At 39.9% G+C, this 22,258-nt stretch overlaps 1 protein-coding gene across 4 annotated transcripts in view; it reads right to left on the bottom strand.

Annotated features, from left to right (window-relative positions):
• Positions 1–18,279: 18,279 nt before the first annotated feature.
• The window catches only part of ptprub (protein tyrosine phosphatase receptor type Ub), a 162,935-nt gene continuing 158,956 nt past the window's right edge, over positions 18,280–22,258 (bottom strand). For all 4 annotated transcript variants that reach the window (XM_069143102.1, XM_069143103.1, XM_069143104.1 and 1 more), the window contains 2 exons: positions 21,206–21,341; positions 18,280–21,099 (listed from right to left, as the gene is read on the bottom strand). In XM_069143102.1, the coding sequence (XP_068999203.1) occupies positions 21,037–21,099; positions 21,206–21,341 (199 nt within the window). In that variant the 3' untranslated portion in view covers positions 18,280–21,036. The remainder of the gene's footprint in view (positions 21,100–21,205; positions 21,342–22,258) is intronic.

Here is a 22,258-nt window from a genome sequence, read left to right as displayed (position 1 = left end):
ATAAAGTCCAAATATACTGCCTTAACGGCAGGAGGGCCATTAGTTTAGCAGAAACTGACATTACACGTTGGTAAAAAAAAAAAAAAAACACAAAACATACTTAAAATGGAAGCTACTGCTACTGATTCATAACTTTAATATTACTCTTATCAAATGCACATGAACCGTAAGACCTTCCCCGCGCTCACGCTGAATTTCTAGAGCTTCTCTCTCTGAAGCGCTCTCACACAAGCTCGCGTCACCTGTATTGCTGTTTTCCCGCCAGCTTGCGTCACCTGTATTGCTGTTTTCCCGCCCCCTAACCAATCAGAAATAAGGAACTTGACGGCACCTCGTGACTTACAAATAAGAGGTAGAAGGTAACAAACAGGCTGTATGAGGCGAAACTAGCACGTTAGTACCCACCGCGTCCAAACGAACTCCTAGTGCTGCATTCACTGGCATCAGTAAATCACCACACTACCCATGTTAATAGTTACAGACAATCAAACACTGTATTACATATTGGCTATGTCACAAACACAGAAAACATGAAAAATATAGAGAACATGAAAATGATGCGATAACCCAGGGGGTTACATATAGTTACTGATTTCATATATATATGTTTTATAGAAGCAAATAAACACAATTTCCCATTCTCTCCTCACAAGCTGACGTTATGGCTCTAAAAAAAAAAAGAAAAAAAAAAGAGGAGAATTACTGAATAAGACGGGCAAGCGACTCGCTCAAACATGTCTGTAATAAAAGCAGGCCAGTGAGGAGTAGACACTGTAAACGTTTTTAGAAAGGAGAGAGAACAACTAAAACGTTCAAAACTCAAACTCGAATGCTGGTGAAGTTGGTGATTACGTACAAACTCAAGTTATTATTATTTAAGTAGTATCCACATGATTGCACTTACAAATAGTTGTTCTCGAGATTGATTCACCAGGACATTTAGTGCTTGTAAAGTTGAGTCAAACTCGGGTAATCTGCAACGGAAATTCTTCAGAAAGCCCACAATAAGGAATCAATGAGTCTCAAGAGACCAGTGGTTAAAAAACATGTCCTCAACTTCTCTCATACAGGCCACCCTAACATTTAAAGCTTGTGTTAATCAGGGAGATCTATTAAAACAACCAGGAACTGAATCCGTATTTCTCACTTCTACAGCTAGAAAACATCAAATTTGAACTTCAGTTGGTCGATGGTACAAAGTGTTGTCTCGGGCATTCACATTGGTAAATACTGTTTGTGATTATATATCAGACATACATTTATTAATGTAGTGTGTCTGATTCCTTCGTCACCAGATCCATCAAGGTTTCTAGTGTTGTTCAAAAGGGATGATTTATTAACACAAACACTGAAAAAGCATTTGAAATGTGAAAATGCCTTTTAAAACCTTTTACACTTGAAGAGTTTTTCCATGATTCTGTAATAGAGGTGAAAATACAACACAACGATAGCAGATGTGTGCACAAACCTCTTCTCAACGGAAATAATTCAAATCAACCATTAGTAACAGCTGAATCATACTTGACTACTGGGGGTGAAAGAGTCAGACTTTCAGTATGATAGCATGAAAAACAGCCCATCGTCTCCTTCGCAGCTTACGGATATGAGGGTCGGCTGGAGGAATCGGGGGTCATCTTGAGTAATATCATCACGTTCGCAGCTAGCAGAGGACCAGGCTGCAACACCAGACAAGATTACAGGGGTTGTCTGTCTCTCACATTCTTTTCCCACCAGACTACTCTCCCGTTTCCGTAACAGGTCTTCTCAAAAGACTGTCTTTCAGGTAAGCGTTGCTTCAGAATGGTTGAGCCAAAAGCAGTGTACCTCTATTCTCTGTCAGCTCCATTTGCTGTTGAGCGATATGATCCTGATTGCTTTCAGAAAAACACAGAAAGAAAAGAAAAGAAAACTTTTCATTTTATTTTTTAACCAAGCATCGTTCTGATTCTGCTACAGTTTGAGGAGTAGAGTGAGTATATGGTTTAGAGATTTTAGGTATTATAAAATATATGTGGTCTATACTTAGAACCACCTGTCCTTTCAAAGCACTCAGAACACCTGGGTACTCAAGTCCAAAATAGACCAGACTGCTCGAGGATGAGGAAACTGAGATTCAACAGATGGAAAGCCTCTCATCCCGCAGCATCCCAAACAGATGGAGCCGTAACATCAACTCAAGGACTTCAGCTAAGGTGGGAAACCAAAAGGGCCTGGGTTCCTTGCGATTCTACTCTTGCCGCAGAAAGCTTCCCAAGCTATGTGTTTGTATTTTAAAACCGGTCCCTCATCCTCATATCTATCACAATTTCTTATATAACCCTGCTTTGAATTTCAGAGATTTTCTTTACAGACTCTCTGAATTACTTTTTTTTTTTATGATGCTCCAATCAGAGGACTAGTTTGAGCCTCCAGGGTACAGAAGAACAGCCAGATATGGGTGATAAAACGGCAAGATCAATGGATTTAAACATTTATGCTGTTCCTGTTAGTTTAATCGTGATGGAGATGTTGTTGGCACAGTCATAACAAGAGTTGTTTATGTCTTTGGTGCAGGGTCACTGTGTGCAGAAGCCCTGGCTGGAGAGCTATCCTTTTTAATTATCTCTCCATTTGTAAAGTCCTGGTCACATACCCACTGTATCACACTGTCAGCTGCACTGTTGAACTCTAATGAGGATGGGGCAAGGTTAATTATATTGCTATTGCAAGGATGTAATAAACTTAATAAAATTATGACAGTAACATTAAATAAATAACAAGCGACGTAAGACCTGGGAGTAACTAAAGTGCCCAAAGACACACGGAAAGCTGAAAAAATTTGCAATAATTTTTTTTTTTTTATGCTAACAATTACAATAAGAGAGAATTCAATTGATGCCATGTATCTTTTCTTATACTCACTGCACAGTGCCCCTTACTGTCTCTGCACAAGACACAAAATCTTCATACTGCCAACACACAAAGGCTTTGCCGATGGTTTCAGTAGCATGTGTGCACAGACTGTTAGAAGTGTGGTGAGATATGCTGATTCTGGAGTGAAGATCTGTGTGCATTTAGTCCTACTCCATCTGTCCCTGATGGAGTGGGCCAGGGGTTTTTCTTTCTCTGACGATTACCGTGTTTCTTTATTAGAATATAGAGAGGCGGACAAAGGCTTTATTTTAAAAATGAATGTTTAAAAGTTGTGTTTCATACATAGACTGTAATTACAGATGCCCATTGCTTTTCAGGAATCCTTAATGTGATTTGGACAGCTTGACAATCAAAATCCATACCCTCATTATTCTTGCAAAAGAATAATAAAATCTTTGTCACATGAATAGCCAATTAAATCTGTGCAATCAAAATATAATTTTATCTTGGTAGTTGGGCTGAAATGAAAACATTAATGTTCCGCTTTCTGGAAAATACAAAAGAGTATATACCCGTTGTGCTGAGCAATGATCCTTGAGGAAAGCTAAAAGCTCCCCTGTCAGTAACACGCAGCACTGTGTGGTGCTAAGTGCCTCTGACTGATTTTATTAAAGCATTTGAGCCTTTATTAAGAGGACAAAAATTCTACAAAGTTGTAGTTTAATCAAACAGAAACCACTAAAGAGGGTTTTTTTGGTTTAAGCATCATGCAATGGATTAAAAAAATGCTAAACAATGACAACTAAAACAAATACTTACAAATGTAGGCTTTGTTTTACAACAGGAATTTTGTGATTTCAGAGAAGGAAAGGTACAGATGTAATCAATGATAGTTGTAATGCATGTTGTCTTACTGGGAAGCTTGCGACTGAGACACAAAATGTCCTATTTGGGGCAACCCGATGGCTGAGTGGTAAGATTGCATAGCACATGGGTGCAATTGCCATGAGCAATCAGTCCCTAGTTTAAATCACGGCCAGCTGGACCTTTATTGCATGTCATTTCCATGTTCTCTTTCCCAACATTTCCTGTCTGTCTCTACTGCGCTTATCTAATAAAGGCAAATTACTACTCTGAAAAGGGCTTGTTAAGAAATCTGTTCTCAAAGCAATAACTTTTGTAACTCAGACATCTAGCTTTAAAATTTGGTCGAATTAGTATCTCGTTCGGTGAGAAATGTTTTCTAAACACAGCAAGTTAAAAGTAGAGACATTTCACGTCAAGACAATCAAATTACAACTACTGCTGACATTGGACTCCTGTACAACATCACAAAGTCCAATAACACAAAGTGATGATTATATTTTGGACCAGTTTTATTTACTTTTGCAAGTACTGAGGTTTCAAAGAGTCAAAAATCACATTAAGGCCCACACTAATATCATTTAATGAAAACTCTTATGAGAGACACGGCTCAAAGTTAAGAATCAGCAATATTCAAAACGCGCATGAAACTCACATGATTACAGCATTTTGCATCACACTATAACCTCCTCACCAGGCCTCTCAGTTGGACCTGTGATTTCACTTGGCTCAATTATCAAACTGTGGCAGTTACAGGCCATCAGCTCTCCCAGGGATCCGTGGATATTGTTGCAGTGCCTTCAAGGATACAGTGTTAATTTTATGTTCCTGTATAGTGGTGTTGCTGTGTTTTCCAAACTAGATTAAAGTACATGTATATGCTAAATATCCCTTGTTTCCTTTTGCTTTGAACAGAATTATTTTGCTAAACATAAACACTTTCAAAGCACTCTGGAAGGTTATGTACTACACTTTTCTTTTGAGGGCACAATGTCTTGTCTTGTCTGAAATTACAAACAAGGTAGTTTCCTGGTGTTTACCCTTCTCCCGTGGGGATAACAGTGTGTAGCAATCTACTATGCCAGGACTCCACAATGTCTCTCTATCACGGTCTGTGCGTGTGGTCTACTTTTCTGCGGCGCAGATTGAGTTCAAGCCCTCGAACCACAAGCGGCAGTCCAGGTCATCTCTTTATGTTTTCCTCTGAAATGAGGAGTCTCCGGGATTGACAGGGTGTTAATTGTAAATGGATCAAACCGGAGACGTTGTGTGTTCACGGTAAAGGAACTAGCAGATGTACCTGTCCTGTACATCCTGACAGCAACAACAGACCTACTGTTTGGCCTTCAACACATGCCCAGAATTCAAGCTGTTCTGGCAGTGTTTCTCATCTGGTGCAGGTGAAGAGTGGCAGAGCTCAAGCTATTTAATAATAGTAATATCCAGAGGTAAGCAGCAACACAGAATACATTTTTTGATGCTTTTCATTGAAGTTTTTTAGGCAACACTAATACAACTTTGACTGTCAGGAGCAATCCTTAGACTATTTGGATGTACAGTAAGAATTTGTATCAATGAGCTTTGATTGCCTCTAGTATGTGACTTTTGGTAACAAATTTAGACTACCAATATTTGAACACCAATGAATTTAAACGACTTGCTTACATATGAGAGCAAAATTCACCTCAGTCTCTATGTTCAGCATTGTACACCACTGTCATTGTCCACTAATTTATATTTTACCTCAAAATAACCCTATCACTATAGTTAGCAGCTAATGCCCAGTCACTTCTAACATATCGGCCACCTGTAAATTGTTACACTTTAATAGAGATGTGAGAATGATGGACTTGAGTCTAACAGTAAATGGCCTTTATTGAACCAGAATCCTCCTCAATTACTGAAAAATGTATGGTTGTGGTTTGACCATTAATAGAATATTTTTGAAGGTATAAAAAAGCAAGAATGAGCTTATAAGAAATGTCATGTTTTGTGACATTATGACTACTTTATTTTTCAATGATCGGAGGATAACTCATTAATTAATAAACACATTATTGATTGGCAGTGCTCTAGAACTGCAATCATCACAATTTACAGTTACTATGTTTATCTTTAGTGGGGTAAGCTAATATCTATTGGCTACAAGTCTACAATTCCTTAAATTATTGTAAATAGATATGTGTTCTACTCATATTCTCATTTTCACCTATTAATGTTTTCGGATCTGGATGTTCCACTTTGCAGTGCAGTGCAAGTAAGAAATGTCCAATCTTGATAGCCAGTATAAGCATGCTTGTGCAAATGCAAGTAAATGCTCATGTCATGAGAGAACATTTACCATCAAGTTTCAACAAAATAGACCTAATATGACTGACAAAAGTCATAAAGTTACCACGCTAACTGAACCTGGCAATGTCTTTAAATCCATGTGTGGAAGCAGAATAAGATTACAGTCACAAAAAACACCACCAGCGTCATAAAGAGTCGCACCCACCAGAATTTCACCCAGTGGAGACACTGGTGCTGTCACACCTCACGAAGATTTATCGGCAGGTCTGTAAGAGGGTGTATGATTCCCCCACACCGCTCTCCTGACTCATGGGTCATTGACAGTGACTTATGTGAAAAGAGACAGAGGTGTCAGAAGGAAAATATGTGTCAGCTCACATCCTTCGTGTTTGACTCTCATGGAAGCCAATCACATCTGAAACAGTACAATGCTCTGACAGGGATGATGTGATATCTAATAATTGAATACCAAAGCACTGTACAAGTTTAAAAGCTATGTTTGTGATGCCTCTGAAGACTACCTCAACAGCTTGGGCCTAGAGGAATGTAGTTACTGAAATGTCTATCAAGCTCCTCATTTGCATATTTCAAATGAAGTTTCCAATGATGATAGCAGCATATTTTAGCAGACGTTTTTAAACATTGGTCTTTCGTCATTGGTCTATAACTGAATTTTCTGAAATAAGCAGGCTTCTCATTTCTAGTCAGCAACGATTGATTTTTCCAAATGATGTTAACTCTTCCTTGCAGCTGGAGAAAATTACCATAACTTTAGCTTTGTTACTTGGTTTAAAACTCAGTTTTTAGCTTACTTTTAAGTTTCATCATCTGACTTGTTTTTAAACATGAAATTGAGTCTGACATACATGAAAATACATCTTAAAAAGGCATCTTAATACTTGATGGCTACATACTGTATATGATATTATGCAAATAAAACCTCATGCTACAGGTTCCTGTCCCGGGTTAAAACTCAGCATCTTCACCAACTGATGATATTCACTGTAGACACAGAATTCTAGCAGCACTGTATTTTTTTTTGTTGCAGACTGGATCAGACTCTAACGTAAGCCTGTTTGGCTGCTTTACTCACACACTTGGACAACTAAAACAAAGATTACATTTCATGCTCTATTGTACATGCCTTTAACGGAATGTTTCACTTTTAAATTCAAAGAGACATGTTTTTAGAATCGGATCAAAACAAAGTGTGCCGAAAACATAATGCTAACTTCACCTAATTACAGATAAAATATACATATACTAAATATTGTGAGTGGACAATCACTGTTTCTAAGAGGAGTTAAGCAAACAGTCAACTGAAAATTGTGAAAGCATCTTAAATTCTGATCAAACATGAGAAAATACTGTACAGTATGTCAAGGGTCAAACTTTGACTAAGTGTGACTTTGATCTTCTACAATGTAGAGCATGCGATAAAGTATTTACTTTGTTCTGTGTCAGGAGATGTAACAGAGATTCAGTGACTAAAGATGGCAGACATGTGAGATGAAATAAAAGCTGTGGCCTTGTCATTCCACTCGGCCTTACATATATCAATCTCAGCTGCCGCCATGGTTTACACCACCTATGTGAAGCAGGCCATGACAGGAATATTATTGCTGCATACGGTCATATATCCAGTTTTGCACTTCATATACCCATTTACACATTAGTATTATGGTCATGCTCACTTTAGAGCATTGACCACTGACTGGCAGCGGAGGTCTGTGCATAAACTACGATGTCTATATCTGCATGGGTGTTCTATTATTGCCGGTGGTATTGCACAGCATGATAAGCTCTTTGTGTTGACAAAACACGGTTCGCATCAGGAAAAGGTTGGTTATACCCAGAGGCTGACTTGAAATCCACTTCTACTGTCAGTACTGCTTTAGTTGGAAAATGTAAAACTCTCCTTTGCATTACTTCATGAATTTTACATGTTTGTATTTGCTGTACTATTAGTAATGACAAAAATGGAATCTTTCAGAGACTATATTTGTCTCAGAGCTTGTCCAATGTGTACTACACAGTCTGCTGAAACCTATCATTGTGGTCCCTACAAATGCAGCCAGTGCAAGAGAACTACCCAGACACTAGGCCAGAGATAAATCCTACTCATTTCCTGTGTTGACAGTCTGAGGCTGCTTCCTTGACTCGGTAAAATTAACGGCCCAGAACGTTATTTTCCTATCCAATATGCTGCCATCAATCATTCTGTGTGCTTTCATCACTTTAAAAAATTATGTGTCAATGTTTTTTTTACAAAGGCAAAGCAACAAATTTAGTCACCAGGCAAAAGAGAGATGATAAAATGCACAAATTTGAGGGTAAAATGAGCAGGGTGTAAAACTTCTCGAGGATGAGTTTGAATTTCTGCCAAACAAAAAGTTATAGGAAGTTAAAATGCTCAAATTAGTGTCAGCAAGTGATGCCGGAATAAATGTGGTTACAAAATAAACTTGCAGAGGTCACATTTGCAGGTTTCCTCTCATCAGCTCACTGACATGACTAATTGCAAGAAATGAGAAAGGACTGCCACTCAGAGTGTTCTGTGACTGGCAGACTCACCAAGAAGAGGCATGAATGTTGCCCTCACAAAACTGATAAAGTACTTGCAAAGAGAGTGCTATTCATACATAATCTGTTATATGAAGTGTCAACGGCAAAGTATTAATAGTTTAGAAAAACAGAGTCTTGGCTAAAGACTCGAAAGCAGTTCATCTCCCAAACACAGGCAGAAATGGATAGGTATGGATGCACAGTTCGGTTTTGGAGAATATTTTTAATTGCACTATCAAACAACAAATACAATTGCTTTGCATGTGAAATATTAGCTGGCTTGCCCTTTATCAGGGAGGAAATCTGCATTTGAGGCAATAATGGTAGTTTGAATAAAGTGTATTTATCATAGAATGACAACTAGCCTCGTGAAGCCTGGTAGGTGGAGCAGAAGGTATATTATAACTGTGGGCTGTGACTACTCCTGCGTGAAGTATAGAGGTTTATTGCAGAGCGGGAAATTGCAAGTGCAAGGGAACAGAAGTGAGTGACATGGAGGACGATAGTATGGTAAGGGAGCATGTAAAGCGCATCCTCATTTCACTTCTAGGCTGATGCTCTCTTACTCCCTGATCACAGAACAGCAAAGGCTGATGGGAGAAGCGGATGGGTGGGGGAATGTGATTTGAGGGCATCAAGAAGCGGAACTGACAGAGACGGATTCACTGTGGCCCAAGCATGGAATTGCTTTTCCTTTCCCCTGGAACTGAGCTGGAAGTGTCTGCGGCTGCAAACAATCTCTAAGCAGCAGCTTTCACAAAGCCCAAGAGCCAGAACCATGAAAGCTCAGAGGCAGGTGAGAAAACGCGGAACTATTTAGAACAAGAAAAAAACAGGTGGCGAGGAATAACTAAAAGTCAGCTCTCTAGAAACTGTTGCGTCAACAGAAAATTCTAATTGTAACATATTGTATGTCTTTCACCATATTAGGTTAAGTGTGCATCTGTACGGTATGTTTAAATGCAAAGAAAGTATGTATTACTGTTTCTGAGTCTGTGTGCTAGAAAACCTTCTGCTTTGTGGGAGTGAGAGCCATGGAGGGTTTGTGTGCGTGCGTGCGTGCGTGTTTACGTGTTTTTGCTAATTATGCAGGTGTTATAGAGCCCATGCATAGAAAATTAAGAAGACAAGTGAGTGTTTCACTTTCTCAGTTTGACACAAGGATGAATGTGTACTATTCAATTTGCACCTTAACCTGAGAGAAGGTCCATGTGGAGTTCCATTGAGGTTACATCTGGTACTCTAACCTTGAGGTTCACAGGCAATTTGATTTGATGAGAATCAGAGTGAACATGTCTTAACCACAGCCGCTGCTAGTAACATCATTATAAACATATTAAACGAACATCCCATCAATGCACTCCACGCCATGACGAGCCACAAGAGAGTGATGCCGCAATCAAAAGCGTCATTAGAACCTACATGCATTAGTTGAAAAAACTAATACAGATTAACCTCATTTGAATTTGGTGTGATAAATTGCTTTTCTTAATGGCCCAAAGTCAAGGAGTTAACATTTATTCTGAGGAGATCAGATGGGAGCCCCCGTTGTTTCACCCCTAATGGTGCATGTCTGTGAGGACATGAGGCATTGTCAGACTGAGTTCTTTATTGTTACACGTCCTGCGATTTATCTTCAACTTGATTTTTTTTTTTCTTTTTCTGTCACTGATTCACTCCACATACTGAAAAAAAGAAATAACATTTCAGTCTCTAATATTGTCAAATATCTTCGACAAGGTAAAAGCTGGGTAAAACCACAGGAGGTGCTAGAGACTTTCATCCTGTCAGTCAACCGAATGTGTCCACGCTGGGACTGTGGACAGGCATTCATGTGCATAAAAGGCAGAGAGCCTGTGTCTTTGTTGTCTAATAGGGTTCAATGAGTCAACTCTCCTCATTCGTTTGTGTGCAACTGAACAACAAGAGCAGAAGAGAAAGTGAGACAAACATCAATTATGAACTAGCCACAAATAAATTCACATGTTCTTCCTCTCAACTGTTGCTTGGACAGCACATTAGTGCCACGAGAGATGCCCTCCTACCACTGAGCTAAAGACGTGGAATTTACCGTATGAGTAAATTCACTGTCAGAAAAGAAGCAAGAAGAATACGTACCATCAGGAAGTAATGTTAACAGGGTCACATAAGTAGCCATTCTTCCGTTCATAATGCAAGCATTGCATTTGGCCATTCATGGTAATAAGTCAGTTGTTGCCACTTTTGAGACACATCAAGCTCAATGCAACATGCAACATGGTTCAATGTTTTCCCTGTTTTTCTACTCATTGCAACAGATTAACATCAAACATGGAGTTGGGAATGCCACGGTGCATCAGTGAACTCAGGCTCTATGGTTAAACATTGTTATTTAAAGACTAAGTCCAGTTAATGTTCACACCTCGGAGAGCGTGACTTTCCTTTTGCCGTTTCTGAAAGTGACCGCTGATGTTTTCCCCTCTGTATCTCTGCCACTCTCTTCAACCACTCTCTCTTTTGACCAGACTGAAAAGCAAAGCAGCAGCTCTTCAAACAAGGATTACACCACAAAACAACATATTTATTGCACTGCCATTATGAATGATTTGCCTATGCTAAATTGCAAGTCTAACGAGTTGGTTACAAGTGCAGAGCAAGTTGGCTGTAATAGTGTGAAGGTGGCCCTCGCTAACGGATGCTGTCCTCTGCACTCTTTTGAGTGACACAACACCAAATACAAGTCTCCGCAACGCGTGTCGTGACACGGTCACCCTGGTCACACACAGCGGAGCAGACAGCTGACGACAGAGCAGGCAAAAATCCCTCCTACTCCACGAACGCTCAAGCAGCTGTCAGAAGCTTGCACTTACCTGACACAGAACTGGTGAAAATGCAGCAAGAAAAAAGAAAAGCCCAAGAGGGCTAAAAAGGGGAAAAAAAATGTACAAAAAGGGAAACAAACAGATGCTGAGAGAGGAAGGTGAGGAGACACTTAAAAAAAAAAAAGAGAACAAAAAGGGAAATTGCAAGTGCAGGAGTCAAATTGATAAAAGGCTGCACAGGAAAAACAAAAAAAGGTAGTGAGACAGTCAAATGTAAGAGAAACAGGGCCATAAATTATTCTTTTGTTATCCTGCCTGACAGCAGTCTCCAAAGACTTTTTTTTGCACGTTGGTATTCTTCAGGTACAGACGAGCAACCCGACCTGTGGAATGAAATATTAAAGAGTTCATATCTGCATGGGTGTAGATCCGAGGGTTCGGCCTACATGACACGACAGTCTATTCCCCAATGCTCTGTTGCTCAGGAACAGTATTAAATGGAAAAGCCAAGGAGCGAGATGAAGAGAAATGGTTCTTTCCTCCATCTAATTAGATTTGAAGGTTGTGAAAGACCAGAACATGGCACTGACCGTTCCTCTCGCTGTGCAAGTGACAAGACTCTTAAACCCAGAGACCAATTTGTAGCCAAGTCAGTCAGTCTCACTGTCTCACTGACCTAAAGGGGAATGGGAAGAGGAACAGCAGTCTGTCAAATTGCATTCAATGAGTATTTAATGCAAAATTCTCCCAGAAAACCACTAGAAATAAAGTATTATGCCAAGAAAAAAATGCCAGCTGCATAAAGTAGGCTAATAGTTGAACTTTTTGGGATACACTTATTTCCTTTCTTGGCGAGTTAGATGAGAAGCTACAGGCAGCATTTGGTTAGCTTGGCTTAACATGAAAAAAAAAATCTGTGACAGGGACTTCCTGAAGTCTTGCCATCACCATGTGGTTGCAAAGTACACAGCAGAGGCTGAGGGAGATAGTGTAAAAGAGGTATATACATATTAAGACTTTGTAGTCAGGCAAGGTTTTGTTTTTTTCCTGTTTTCTGTGTTTAAGCCCGAGCCCGGTATCATGCCAGAGTAAAAAAACAATCCACTAGAAGATTACGTGTCAGTGACAAGTTTTGCTTTCGCCTAGTCGTAAAAAGTGAACGCATGTATAACCAGCCCATACTAAGAGTGATAAAGTCCATGTAAGATTGGGATATTGGACAGAATAAACGCAGGACTTTCAACCAAGAGACCAGTATTCAAGTCCGTGAGAAAGCCACAGTCAACGTGGATTTCTTTTAAGGTAGGTAGGTAGGTAGGTAGGTATTTACTTTATTAATCCCCGAGGGGAATTTAAAAAAAAAAAAAAATTTAAGTGACATAAATAAGTTACTTACATAACATATGTAATTTATCTAACTTGCATTAAGTAACTAATGTGACACACATAACAATACTTATGTTAAGCCAGCCCATGATATTTCCCTAACCAAGTAGTTTTTGTGCCTAAACCTAATGCACCTTGGTTTTTACATTTAAACCAAGTGGCAACCAACTGTGTCGTCACCCTACGTAGGATGACGTCACAGTTGGTTGCCACTTGGTTGCCCACCGGTAGAACAAACAGACACACCCCCACCACATTTTGAGGCCTAATATCTAATCAGTGATATTAAGAAGGACTGCCAAAAAAACCCAATCAGAACGAGAGGCTTCAGCAAATTAAATCGTAATGACTTGTGGAAAAAGATTTGTTGACTTTGTATTTCATGAAAAGTTAAATGGGGGTCTATCGAGCCAGAGCCTTTTTGGAGTCTACCCCTACTGGCCCTTGATGGTATTGCAGTTCAAGGCACTTCCGCAATGGCCTCACTTTTCAGACCCGGAAGCTACTTCCACTTTTACATACATACAATGTATGTAATATTCTGATGTTTTTCCTGTTAAGTGTATCTTGGGGTGTCGGCATGTGTGTGGACGCATGCGGGGGTGACTGTTGGTGGGCTGTTAGTCAATGCATAGTAGAATGCATTTATACACTAGGGATGGTAAATGGAAATTAGCTAGTAGCTAAATCTGGTACAGAACACCTCCGCTCTTTTTGAGATTAATGTATTCTGTAAATGGTCCCTACTATAAATGAAGAAACTTAAACTATATCAAGCCTATGGCCGAGACGAGGCAAAACATGATACGGACAAGGTGTCGTCTTCCCGTCAAAACGTAAACATGTCTGCTATGGGTGGTATAAATCTTTTCATCCAACTCTCAGCAATAATCAAGTGAGCACATTTCCTAAAATGTCAAAGTGTTACTGAAAATATATTTCAGGTTCCTATACTCAACCAGTTGTTTGGCCATTTCATGTTCTAATTGCTTCATAGCTTTCATGTGAGTAAGTGAGTAGCAATGTTCTGTAGCTATGACTGTAAATAAGACAAATTTACATCAAAACATTTTCACACATGAGCAATTTTGTGAACATAAACTAAACATCAGCAAATACATGAAGTGAAATTTTGTCCTATTTTTGAGAAAATAGTGAAGATACAGTCTATACATATTTATGAGAACATAGCCTTGTTGGTTGGCTTTGATTTTGTGCTTTAAGGGAAAAATGTCCTTCATCTTTGTTAATCAGTCAACAGCATGAACAGAATAGAATTTACAGGAACATATTTCTGTTCTGTTTGTCCTTTTCCCTCCCCAAGTGTAATGTGCATCAGACACTGCCCCTAGTAAAACAACTGAGAACGATTGCAGGCAGTGTGGAAGAGGGTGACTATTCTCTGCAGGCTCAGGTGCTAAATGAAATGAGGAAATTGTGAATGACATGTCATGTGTGAAAGACAAAATGTTGAGAAGGAGTAGCATTGTAAGCTATGCTTTCATTAAGCATGCAGACAATTTTTTTTTTTTTTTTTTTTTTTTTTTTTTTTTTAACAAGCATGGTATTATTCAGCCATGGCAGAAAGAAGATAGGGGGCTGCGTGAGCCAGAGGACAATGGGCTCCAGGGATGTCGGGGGGCTGGGGGGGGGGGGGGGGGGGGGGGGGTACAGCGTCCTGCACTCAGGTTTGTCTGGTGTGGAAGAGAGATGAGAGACCAGAGGAAGACTGTGTTTTCCCCGAGGTTAATGTAGTATTATCAGTTGCACAACTGTCTTCTCATAGATGCATCTATTTCCATAACTGCTGGAGGAGAGAGAGGGAAAAAGATGAAGAAAAGAAGACCGGGGTGGGGGGAGAGACGAGTGAGTGGTTTCTTATTTCCTGTTTGTTTTCTCCGTTTTTTTTACTCGGAGGAGTAAACATTTGGGTTTGTATTGAAAATTGATGCATGCTTCATTTTAACCTGAGTGAATTGGTAGTGGTCAAAACCCAGTATAAGGCTTTAAATTTGAAATGAGGCTTTTAAATTTAAAAACCCAGTCAGATGGCATTCAGCTGATCAATTATACAACTTTGTTACTGACTGGCTGACTGAGTAAAGTAGAGCTGGCCCAATGCAGCTAAAGGCACGAAGAATAACACTGAAGGCCTTCACACAAAATACTCACAAATATTACATTTGAATTGCAAATATTTCACATCAAAATTACTCATACTGAGAGCAACGTGAATTTGTGAGTTGTTAAAAAAGTGTTTGAATAGATTTGTGTCAACTCACTCTTCAGAATAAATGATGGATTCAACGTCATCCAGTGATGATGATCTATTGCTGCTCCTACTCACACAACAAAAGAAGAGGAGAGCTTTGTATGTTAGCCAAACCTGCTGTGCAACTGTTGCCTGCTTATTGCCAACTCTGTATCCAAAATAAACTATATGACAAGCAATCAACTATCAGTCATTAGGAGTTGTGATGTGACGTCCATTCACTTCTACCCAATGTGATTTGTTGATGGCTTTACTTGCGGAGCAAAAGCTCATAAGAATTTACCTTTTGTTTTGTTTTGCTGCGTAATGTTTGTGTTCTGTGAGAAGGCACTCATGACAAACATTTTAAAGTTCAAAAAACCATATTGATGTGCAAATTAATTGCACATAAAAACCCTGTGTAAAGACTTTATGCATTACCATTATCAGTAAATACAAAGACAGAAATCATATTTAAACACTCAATTTGGGACTTTTGAATTCACTGACTGTTTCTAAGAGCTTAGCTATATGAATAGATACTGGTAAAGAGACATATGCAGTACATCTTCTCTGTGCCTTGATAAGTTTGGTATTTTAAAAGCAATAAAAGGAAATGTTATATTAAATTGACAATAGGGTATATTCCCAGTGTTTGTTCACTGCCTGTAAAGGAAAATAAAAACGACTTTCACTCTTTTTGAAGTTTGTCAAGGATCACAATGAAGTATGATTGATGGTCGTCATCACTTGTGGCCCCATTTCTCTGCTCTAAATAAACCAAAAGATAAATCCAGATGCTAAGCCAGTCCCTCAAAGGGTTGACCTTTTGATAAGCCCATCTCTCAAATTTATGGCAGCTTGGAGAAGCTTTATTGCCACAACGCAGAAATGGCTCATGTTGACATAAGATCATTTACAAGCTTCTCTCCAGAACCCTCAAGGCTCAACATCTCTATAGGTGTACTAACAACAAGAGATTATCCTTGGGGCAAAATAACTTCAGCCTCTCCCTCACCCGAGATTGTGTTGTTATTGTGACAGTGGTGGCAGAACAGATTTTGAGTAAAAAAAAAACTTGATATTTGACCACTACAACTTCTCTGACTTTATTCCTGGCCTTTCCTGGATTTGACAACTTCTCTCTGCCTTGTTTTATTTTACTGCTGCCATTTCATGCCAGCCATTGTGCTCTTCACTGGCCTAACTCAACTCTTGAATTCAACCCCATAAATGATACAGGTCAGAGCATCCTAAGTTCATGGTGGTTGTTGGTGGTGGCAGCAAACTACTGTGGTGTCTGGAACAGCAAAAGGTGAGCGCGATAATGAGGAAAGGGACGGATGAGTCACTCATGTGTCCTCTGATTCTGGTTATCTGTCCCAGGCTCCTTGTTTGCCTGAGTGATCCAGACCGGAACCATCAGGAGCTCTCTCTCTTACCTTCGTTCATGTGAACCATGACTTTCACTGAACTGAGTGCACACTGCTGAGATAAGGGCTCCAGTCAGACCGACTGTGGCAGTGGAACCAGCGAGAAAACATGGTGGACAGAGCCATCTGGCCAGCTCCTCTCTGTCCTCGCTCTGCTGAGCACAAAGCTGGAGCCACCTGTCTTGTCTGCGGCAGTATTCAGCAGAAGTTGAGTGCCACCAGGATGGTAACACAAGATTGTGTGTTTAATAGGTAAAAAGGTACAAAAAGAGGAGAAGACTTTCCCCTGAGTAAATTGCAGCCTGTTCACAAGTCTGTATGGGTTTTAAGGAACTATACATTACTTCCCCAGATGTACACCAGATCTTTGTCCCATTTTCTAAAAGCCTTTAACATTATTTTCAAGCCATATTAAAGGATATACATCATCCCTTTTGAGTTATTGACTGAGGCTTGGGCAAGGTCACGCGTAAAAGCTTTTGAGACAATATTCTCCCAGAGAATATTGGATTTCATCCGCACCTATTAGCAAGGCATTTGGCATGAAAGAAGAAACATTTAACATTCATCAAGATACACTACTGTGCTTTGAAGAATAGCAATCTCCCGATACTGTATCATATAGCTATTTGGCAACAAACAAGTACATGTTTTTGAGCAGTGATTCCTCACAATTGGTAGCTGTGTCTCAGGGGGTACTTCTGCAGCTGCAAAAAAAATGTGTGCCAGGAAGACGTAGCATAAAATAGCCCAAATTACTGGATAATCAGTAATTAATCGATAAATAAGGAAAAAAATGCATTTGGATGCACCATTTTGGAGGAGTTATCAGCTATGCCTCGCTGTTCTTCCCTACATCATCTGACACTGCTAGCTGTCGGACCTCACTGCCGTTTTATAGAAGGACCACTTCAGAGTGTATCTAGTGAGACTTGCCAGGGAGCACAGACAGAGGCTGACATCAATTGAGCCTGTCAGTGAAGGAATATAAGACAGGGAGCCCACAGAGAAAAGACAAAACCCTTGTTGGATCATGGCCGAGTGATAAGTTACCTTGACCATGGCAGTCATTACACCATCAAAATTAAATGATAAGATTCCAATTACCAGATAATTTAAACCACCGGTTAAATATGAGTAGTAAAGGATGGGGAAAGGATTTCATGTTGTAATAGCTTTCTGCAGGAGGAATAGGAAATTGAGAAAATCTTGCAGATATTAAATAGGGTTGTGAAAATGACCTGCCTCCATAAAAAAGCTCCTTATCTATGTCACATTAAATCTATAAGGCATTTCTGCTCCTTCTCACTGACATGACAAATGAAAAATCTCATCTTCGGAACTCCTGCATTTGCAATCCTTCAGCGTAACAGTTTGTTTTTGAAGGTTAATCAATCCCTAACCATCATAAAGGCAAATCCATGTGGCCTGCATTGTCTTCAACCGTACATAGGGGTCTTGTCCTCTAATTAATCGGCCTTGTCCCCCCCTGCTAAACACTGGATCAGTTTGCAGGCCTGCTGCATTATTCAACGCAGCCGTGGGTGGAGGGAGGAAGTCTGTGGTCTGGAGTCACCTTACTCTGGGCGAAGCAGCAAAGCGAGAGAGATGGAGGAGGATGAGAGGAAGAAATGAAAGTAATGGAAGAGGAGTTGAAAGGGGGGGAGAGGCATGATGAAAAAGCGAAAGATAAAGAAATAAGGTGAGACATGAAATAGAGGGGTAAGATCAAATGGTCGATGTGGTTCAAGGCGACAGGAAGTGCTAAAAGACCACATCCGAATGAGAAACCGCAGGTGGGTCAAGGCTGATAGACAGGAAGTCCACGTTTAGTTGTCAGTTCTCCGCTTCTGCTGACAAACCAATTGTAAAACCACACAGAATGTTTCAGCGGTGTATGCATTTATGACAGAATATCCGATGACAGGTTGACAAGAACACATCTATTTCTTCCCCTTGTTCTTTTATTGTTAATCGTTGTTATCTTTCAGAAGAAACCCCTTCCTGACCCCAATATACATCTGTCTACTCCACCTCTCTCATTAAATACACACCATGTCCCCACAAATACAATGGTCAAAAATACAGTGGTCATGTACCGTACTGTTGGTTCATACAGAAAGAAACAAGTGAAATAAATGGTCCTGTGCTGGGAGTTGGTGTCACTCAGAAAGCAGTCTTAATAAAAAGCTTTGGAATGGTAAAAGTACAATGCACTCGCACAGCTGTGGCTGACGGAAAATACAGTGCATGAAACAAATCATGTGGATATTTTGAAATCGGTTAAATGAAATGCAAAGCAGAACAATGGATTCAGACATGCTTTGATGACTTGTTTTACCCGGCGCGCCGGGATGAACACTCGGAGACGCTCAGTTCAGACTCCGCTGTTTAAAGTTCTGGCAAAAAACTCACAAAATGGTCATTTACAGCACATTCAGCTTTGTGGTTATGCAGTAGTTACTTACTGTACGTCTTTACTCTGGGCAAACAAACATATAGTATATTATTCACATAGTATTCACATAACATAATATACATCTGTATGTACACATTCCTTCTATCCTCGAGAAAAAGTGTCCAGGCACTTCCTCCAGTAATTCTTTGATCACTGACTACACCGTAGCTACCTCATTCTTCATACTCGACACAAAACAAGCTGCTCTAAGAGTGATTCTGTGGGAGCCTGGTAATGTTGGTACACTGTTAGATTCCTCACATATTCTGACACTCCCACCTGAACTGAACTGTGTGCTGCAAACTAGCAGCAGAGTATGCCTAGCTGCCATTTCTCAGCTTCTGTGGACTTCAAGGTGTCTCTCCTTGTTTGATAGTGCAGGTCCTGAAGTGATACCTTTACTGCCCTCCAAGAAAATCTGCACTTAAAGGAGTTTCAGGAGATATGGTGGAGCATAACATATTTTAAAGGGTAATAATTGAGTGTAGAAGAGATATTTTTTTGTGGTTCTGGAACAAAATGTAAAAAAAAAATATAAAAAAAAAACCGGCACAAAAAAATAGCTTCCTTTCTGTGTGATGGGGTCTTTCCAGAGGATGTTTCAAAGCTGACTCAGATCATTATGTGTATCACACACACCAACCTGACAGCGTTTCTTCCATTGGTTCAAGCATAAAGAGCTCCAGTGGTCTCCAGGCATATGGCCACTAGTTGAAAAATTGTGGATTTTGTTTGTCCAACAGGTCTGTGGCAAATTGTTTCTTACTATTCCTCCTTCTTAAATATATCATTTTTATTCCTACAAAATTTACCACCAATGCGAAAACACCAATAGGTGGTGAGCGGTGATGCAAAATAGCATTTTACACATATACATATATGTATGTGTGTATATATATATATATATACACACACACACACACACATATATATACTTTATTTATTTATTTTACATCACTAGCAACAACAACTAACTTCATGTCAAAATTGTACTTGAAAGGGTTCTGATAAAATTCAAACCGGTTTACCTTGCTTCAAGAGTTTACAATGCAACCAAATGCCTCAGACAACAATGGAGTAAAAGAATGAACAGACTGAAACTAGTAATGCAGCACTGATTGAGACATGTCACCACAGCATTAATGGAACATTATTTTTCACAACAACACTATGGCATCTCATTTCTAAGAGCTTCCCCCCACTCTGCTCCTTTTTCCTTCCCACTGGGTATAAAATACAAACCATCACTTTGGAGTGAGAACACTAGCTGATGCAGTACATACTGTATGTTTCTAGGCATATATCAAGATGAAGCAGTAGAACAAAGTAAAGGATTCAAGTCAGTCAGTGGGATTGGCACTGTGACAGTAATGAGACAGGACTCACCCACAGGTCCACTGCTGTGGTTCCTGGAAATGCCCACCTGTAGCACACATGGTTGTCCAGCACAAACATTATGGCAAAATACAACACATTGCACTACTGTACAGTTTCTGTTTTGATACTGCTGAATACTGGGCTAGTCTATCCTAATGCTGTAGGTCTCTTTAAAATCTCTTGTTGCTGTTTTGTACACAAGTATGGCAACCTTTTAGATTTATTCATATGAATAAATGTGTCCTGTCATTAGAGAATAAGGCAGTTTATGGTATGGTAGATAAGTCATGCCACACCCACAGTGGACTGCTGCTGTATGTAGCTCTTCAGAGAGAGGAAAATGCATCCACGTTTAGTTAAGTTACAGATGCTGCTGTAACTCTGGAATTGCATCCAGCTTCCTTGCTGTTTGAATGCAGCCAAGGTGACCCTTCTTTAGAGCAGACAGGTCTACAGAAACCCTTAGCACAAAAGAGATTTAGTCCAAGAGGCAAAGAGGACCGAGAAAAACACAAAAATATCAAAAGAGATAAACATCACCAACAAGGAGGAAATCACAGCTGTACTGTACATTAAAGGTTAAAAGTTAGAACCTTGACCATGTTTTTTTTTTTTTTTTTTCCTCTCTGCAGTCCTTTAAAAGCCAAGTCCACAGGTCCAAACATTAAAGAAGAGGAGGAAAGGAAGGGGAGTTGTCACTGGGTGGCCTTAAATCGAATCTCCAGCGCATGGGATGCTGCGGTAAACATTTAGTTGCTATCTTCCTTCAAAGCAGTCCAAGTACTCCAGGACAAGGTCATAGCAAAATCGATACTGGTCCTGAAGAAAAATAGGAATTAAAAAGCGAAAAACAGTGAAACAACAAAAATAAATATTCTATCCATTTAAAAACCCATTGCTGTATTTATTTAACAGGCTTTCTTACCACAGATTCCACCATGTTGGGTTTGCAGTTGCGTAGAGTTTTCACAGCATAGAAGATGTCCACCATGTTCTGGTACTGGATCATCTCGAGGAGGATGTTGCAGGCACAGAAGGTCCCACTACGACCACCACCATTGCTGTGTAGGAAAATATATTGTTTGGAAAAAGTAGTTTAAATAGTAGAAGTCTAAAACTACTTTGTGTATTCATGTCTGTTTTGAAATGATATTGGAAGCATGTGTGTCTTTTACCAAGAGTTGCCGGAAATTATCTGATCTGCTCCATCTCTGCATTTAACTATGTTCTATTGTACAGATGTTGCGTCCCCTCTCACTTCCCTTTATCTTTCGCTTTCAGTTGCTCTGCCTTGCTGTGCTGCTGGGTGAAGCTGTGGCTGTGGCTAGTGCTTGGCTGCATTTGTGGTTGAATCTATGATGCTATGGATAGTTCAAGCTGTACTTTACTATTTACTGCTCCTATTAACATTAGCCAAGAAGGCCTTGCTATGGTAACAGGATTACCAATACACCACAGGAGTTCAATACAACGCTCAGTAAGCACAACAAATTAACTTCTTACTCTCTCTCTCTCTCTCTCTCTCTCACACACACACACACACACACACACACACACACACACACACAACCACTGCATGTAGTTAGTGTTAGACTCATTATAAACTAATTAATCACAGCCATAATCACAATCCACAGCCACGACTATAGACACAATCACAGTGACAGGCATGTCATCCCACGGCTACGGTCATAATCACAGCTACAGTCTGTCACAGCAGCTGTTGGTGAGAGAGCGTGGTGAACCAGCTCCACTGGTTATCTTTATAACTGCAATGGTACAGACTTGTGGGTGAGTAGCCACGGCTGAAGGAGCACCAACCCACGCTGTGGTCAAAACCAACAGCAGTATGCATAATACATAGGACTGTACCATACTTTGTGGACCAGGGGGAATGCAAAACATGATGCAAAGGAAAGCAAAGTTTTAGAATAAATAATTCATGTCATGACCCTTCAAGGGCACCGTACCACTACCC

This window comes from Embiotoca jacksoni, unplaced genomic scaffold (genome assembly GCF_022577435.1).
Source record: "Embiotoca jacksoni isolate LCO1_2020_lvr unplaced genomic scaffold, fEmbJac1.0.p SCAF_11, whole genome shotgun sequence".
NCBI lineage: Eukaryota > Metazoa > Chordata > Actinopteri > Embiotocidae > Embiotoca > Embiotoca jacksoni.
The sequence above is the reverse complement of the archived record's forward strand: the minus strand, read 5'-3'. Positions and strand labels throughout refer to the sequence as shown.